The sequence below is a fragment of the Helianthus annuus genome, chromosome 3, assembly GCF_002127325.2.
Source record: "Helianthus annuus cultivar XRQ/B chromosome 3, HanXRQr2.0-SUNRISE, whole genome shotgun sequence".
NCBI lineage: Eukaryota > Viridiplantae > Streptophyta > Magnoliopsida > Asterales > Asteraceae > Helianthus > Helianthus annuus.
In genome coordinates, this window is record NC_035435.2 from 90698817 (window position 1) to 90704831 (window position 6015).

Here is a 6015-nt window from a genome sequence, read left to right on the forward strand (position 1 = left end):
AAAGGCCTTATAAAGGCTTACAAACACTGAAACTGAAATACGTGAAACATGCAACTAGTTAAGAGAACGTAGACCTAATGCAATTACCACTAACATGATTAACTACCCACTAATATAATTAAAAACAAAACAAATGAAAAAACTATTAAAACTAGGATGATGAACGTGTGAATGTAAGCTAATTTCACGGTGGTCCGTATCATTTTGCTTTTACTATTTTTTATGTGACAATATCGTATTTGAATGCTTAATTTAGTTTCCATCTTCCTCTATAAATACACACATGATAACAGTAACATACACAAACCTTACACACCAGTTTAGTACTCTTTAGCAAAACTCTTTGAAGATGGCTTCAATGTCCATGTTTCCTTGTTCCACTTTCTATTACAAAAATTATCATGACATAGGTACAAAATTTGTCATTCGTAAGCCAATTTATGCAGCACAATCCACATCAAGGGCTGCCACTGCCGAGACTGTCCCTAGACGATCAGCAAACTATGCGTCATCACTATGGTCATTTGATCAAATTCAATCACTGTCTAGTGAATATGTAGTAAGATTGAAATTTTATTTCTTGTTATCTAAAGTTCTGATAATTTCTAGTAGTATATGTGATGAATAGTTCTGCTAATATTCAACCATTTATTTAGGGACAAGATTACAAGGCAACGGCAGATACGTTAAAAGACGCGGTGAAGATGATGATACATAAAGGTGGAAATCAATTGAACACCCTACAGATGATTGACGATTTGCAGAGACTCGGAATATCGTATCATTTTGAAGATGAAATAAGAAATCTCCTAGAGATGATTTACTGCAAAACTCCTGAAGAGTGGAATGGAATGGATTTGAACCTTAAAGCCCTTGGATTTCGACTATTGAGACAACATGGTTATCAGGTTCCTCAAGGTACAACATTATAAGGAATTTGTATTCACAAAGAACTTAAAAATTAAACACCATCCGAAAAAAGCAAATAAAAATGGCCCACTAATTTAAGTTGTATGTATTGTTTTCTTTTCATGATTAGCTGATATTAAAACACTGAAAGTATGTTTATGTGCCTTATATTTAGAGATATTTCATGACTTTAAGGACAAGATACAAAATTTTAAGCCAGATATGATGGGAATATTGAATTTGTACGAGGCTTCTTACTATTCATTGGAGGATGAATCCATACTGGATCATGCTAGAGACTTCACAACAAAATATATGAAAGAAAATCAAGACAAAACTGATAAGAGCATTTCATCACTAGTAACTCATGCTTTGGAGCTTCCGCTACACTGGAGAGTGCCAAGGGTAGAGGCAAAGTGGTTTATCGAGCACTATGAAAAAAGAGCTGACAAGAATCCCACACTGATCGATCTCGCAAAATTGGATTTTGATATGGTTCGGGCTGTTCATATTGAAGATCTAAAGCATGCATCAAGGTATCATTTTTACCTCACGTGTTCCCAAATTGTTTGGTTACAACTTGTTACACATGAACCATAATATAAAGCATCTTAAAACTAAATAGACTGATCAAATCATTTAATACTATTTTGATCATTTTGATTTAATATTTTACTTAGTTGTTCAGATTATATAGGATAACAATATTACTATACACGAAAAGTGGGTAAATTATAGTCGACTAAATCAATTATACACGAAAAGTGAAGGATGATAATTATTTTATGCTATAGAGCATTCTTTTATATACTATAAAAACGTATCTAAGGAGGTAAGAGTTGTATTATTTTATTCACAACAGTGAGCTATACATTCGTTGGCTGATTTTCATAAACTAATCATGATAGGTGGTGGAGAAATACAAAATGGGATAAGAAGCTCACCTTTAGTAGAGACAGGTTGGTAGAGCATTTCTTGTGGTCGACTGGTTTTGGTCATCTACCTCATCATAGCCTTGGAAGGCGAACAATGACAAAGGTTAATTCCATGATTACTGCTATCGATGATGTCTACGACGTGTATGGTACTTTGGATGAACTTGAACAATTTACTAACGTTATCGATAGGTAAATGATAATGTACTCTAACTTCACTTAGCATACATGTTATTAATTAGTACATTCACCTATTTTTTTCGAAAACTGATCAATAAAAGAATCTAATTACTAGATGGGACATCAACGAGATCGAGGAACTCCCAGAATATATGAAGATATGTTTCATGGGATTCTACAACACGATTAATGAGATTGCATATAACACATTGACAGAGACAGGGTTCCATAGCCTTCCATACCTTAAGAAAGCTGTAACTAAATCATCTCAGCCTTTAAATATAAAGCTCTTATGTTTACATTGTTATCATTTCATACTGTAAAATTGCAGTGGGCAGGTTTATGCAAAGCATACCTAGTAGAAGCACGGTGGTACAATAATGGACATACACCAACACTCCAAGAATACTTGGACAATGCGTATACATCAATATCGGGTCCAGTAATACTCATGCATGCTAACTTTGTGACATCTGTTCATTCAAGTAATGACATATTGCAAAGTATGCCAAGACTTGAGAAAATAATTTACTACTCGTCACTAATCTTCCGACTGGCTGATGACTTGGGGACATCATCGGTATGCCCTTTAATATATTTATTAATATCTTCTTTAATTGGTATATTTTGGGTATTTAACATTATTCGTATTTTGTTTACTATAACTTATTTAAATTTGAAAAAAAAGTTAACACATTCCTTTTTCTTTTAAGGATGAACTGGCAAGAGGCGATGTTTCAAAATCAATACAATGTTACATGCATGAGAGCGGTGCTACTGAAGAAGAAGCTAGAGGGTACATCAAAGAATTGATATTGGAGACATGGAAGAAACTAAACAAAGAAAGAGCACAAGCCAATTCTCAATTTGCACGTGAGTTTATCGAATATGCAACCAACATACCTAGGATGGCACTATTCATGTACAGTGATGGAGATGGGCATGGTCGTCCAGATTTAACTAAATCTCATGTATCATCACTGTTTTTTAATCCGGTCCAAGGAATATAATAGGGCTTTGTCTATTGGCACACCCTGGAATCTATCATCACCCTTTGCTTTTTCAATACGGATCATATAGCCCAATACAATCCGTATAGCGTTAGCTTTGGAGACTTGCAGACTGATCAGTCTTTGTCTGACAGCTGGTCTTATACGGATCGTATAGGTCTGTACTATCCGTATTGAGACTAGTTTTTTTTTTAATTTAAAGTTAGGTGTATTAGGTATGGTTGTTGGTGTTTATTGTTGGTTATTTTTATTTTTATGTGTTAAATTTTTTATCTTAAGTTATCGTATGATATTGTATCGTATCGTATTTTGTATCGTATCGTATCGTATTATATCATTTTGTGACGCATCGTATCGTATGGTATCGTATTTGTAATTTGTATTATATTTAATCGTGACGTATCGTAGTTGTATTTTGTATTATATTTTATGTTGACGTGTCGTATTGTTTCATGACGTATCGTATGGTAACGTGACTTATCATACTCTAAGATGACTTGTCATATCATATCATATTATACATTATACGTAACTAACCAACCAACCAATCTAAACATTGTAAATAAACAATCACATATATAAATAATTTACTACTCGTCACTAATCTTCCAACTGACTGATGACTTGGGGACATCCTCGGTATGCCCTCTAATAAATTTATTAATATCTTCTTTAATTGGTATATTTTGGGTATATAACATTATTCATATTTTGTTTATTATAACTTATTTAAATTTGAAAAAAAGTTAGCAAATTCTTTTTCCTTTGAGTAAATTACAAGTTTTGTCCTTTATGTTTGTACCAAATTGCAGGCGGTGTCCTTTACCTTTAAATTTGACGAGTTGTGTCCTTAACGTTTCAAAATTTTGCACGTTATGTCCTTTAGCCCTAACTAAGTCAGATTTTTTTTGTTAAATATGGTCATGTGCTTTGCACATGAGGGCATTCTTGTCATTTTATCTCTCCAGGGACTATTGAGTAAATAATTTATATTAAGGGACTAAATGTATAAAAAGATTAAAGAATAACATATAAATAAAAAACTTAATTAATATTTAAAAAAACCATTACGTTCTCGTTCTTAGAAGGGGTGTGGATTCTGATTGGCGGTGTTAAAAAATGAGCGATGCTGCACCTGTGGCGAGTTAATTGGTTGAATTAGTGGGTTTAATTTGGGATTTGGGGTGACTCTGTTTTGGTCAACTATTGTTGTTGATATTAGGATTTTATGGATTGAATTATTGGTTTGAAATTTGGGTTTTTAGCTTTAGTTACTATTGTAGTTGATGATATGTGATTATGTATGGATTGAGTTACTGTTTTAGAATGGGGTTTGGAATGTGATTATGTATGGATTGTTTTGTGTCAAATTTTTAGGAGAATTGGGTGTTTGAGTATTGAAATGCAATCTGTGATTTGTTAGCTAGTTTTCAGTGATTCGAAGGTAGAGATGGTAGGTGTTGTGAGAACTGTCAAATTTGCATGCATCCGTACAATTAATTAATAATTAATTTATGTTTAATAACTGTGCTTAATTTCAACTATGATTAAACTGCTTTCTATTTTCTGTTACATACATACATATGCATCACATTTTACACTGTCACTCCATTTATTTCACACAAACATTAGTGACAAACTTGATGCACAAAGCACAGTTAGCACAATGAGCAGATAACCCAAAGACATGCTGACAATGCCAACACCTAGACAGACAATGTTTTGAGGCCAGTATGAGCCAGAGATAGAATACTACGCTGGTAGGGAGTGTAGGGAAGTGAGGACCATAAAACTGCGTCACTAGGTGATAGTTATAGTGCCGGAAAATGCCTAAAACATACTCTAAATAATAAACAAAATTCAGCATTTAACTATGCTAGTAAAGTGCAAAAACTTGGCAAAATAGTCCTAGATACTTTCCAAAGTGTTGGGAATTAAATGTGTCACTAAAAATAACATAAAAGACACTTTAAAGATTTATCTAGCACTTTAACGGAACAACACCCAACCGGACAGCCGGACTTTACCGGAACACAAAAATATTGTCAAACACATTGTTTTTACTTTTCTGAGATAGTTAGGGTTCCCGAACACCCTAACACACTTTATAAATAACAACACGCAATAATACACTAACTATGTCATCTAATCCTAACTAGTTAGTAACTAGATCAATTGAAACCCAACCCCATACCTGATGTAGCGCGTGAAACGGAAAAATGAAGATTACACGTTGATTCTGCGAATACCCGTGTAGTTCTTCCCCAACCCCCAAATTGTAACCCCAAAGGCCACAGAATTTGAAGTGAAAAAACTGTTTTCTGAAAATTCAATTCTGCTTGATCAAATGACTAGGGCAATACATAAATAGAGACAGAAATTCGAAACGGGCCTAAAAAAGACAACGGGCCAAACACAAGCCCAAAAAAAAATACCCAAAATACTTGAAAAAACATAAAAATGGAAAAAACTAATAGAAATAAGCGTTTTTTCTCCCGTTCATTTTGACTGGTCACACGCCCAAAACGGACCCCCGTAGCCCAAGTTAGAGCCATTTCAGTGAAGCCCCTTTTGTGACGCGATCTTGGGCCTCCAAATACAGGATGGCCCGCTCTTCCACGCTTGGGCCCGCATCAATACCCCCCCCCCCTTTTTGACGGTTGTGTAAGGTGGGACACCCCCACCATTCTTTATATTATTTTATTTGTAGATGTTGTTGGTTAATGGAACATGTTATATGGTGGTTAAAGAGGGACTTGGGTTATAAATAAACACAAAGGTCATAATCTCTCATTCACAACATCACAACACTTGCAAGCTCTCTCCTTTCTTCCTTCTCTTTGGTTCAGCCGCCACCACCACACCACCACCTTCAAGTCCCTTACAAGCAATCTACACATATACAAAGGTGCAAGAGGTCCAACAACTAAGCTTGGTGTGTTCGGAAGCTCAAGGACCGCTCTCATTTTCTTTTATCCATC

At 34.7% G+C, this 6015-nt stretch overlaps 1 protein-coding gene across 1 annotated transcript; it reads left to right on the plus strand.

The window, feature by feature from the left end:
• Positions 1-309: 309 nt before the first annotated feature.
• LOC110929184 (R-linalool synthase QH1, chloroplastic) lies at positions 310-3284 on the plus strand. The gene is made up of 7 exons (XM_022172312.2): positions 310-559; positions 657-918; positions 1085-1445; positions 1818-2036; positions 2140-2278; positions 2356-2604; positions 2738-3284. The coding sequence occupies exons 1-7, from the start codon at positions 350-352 to the stop codon at positions 3032-3034; spliced, it is 1737 nt and encodes a 578-aa protein (XP_022028004.1). The 5' UTR covers positions 310-349; the 3' UTR covers positions 3035-3284.
• The last annotated feature ends 2731 nt before the right edge of the window (positions 3285-6015 follow it).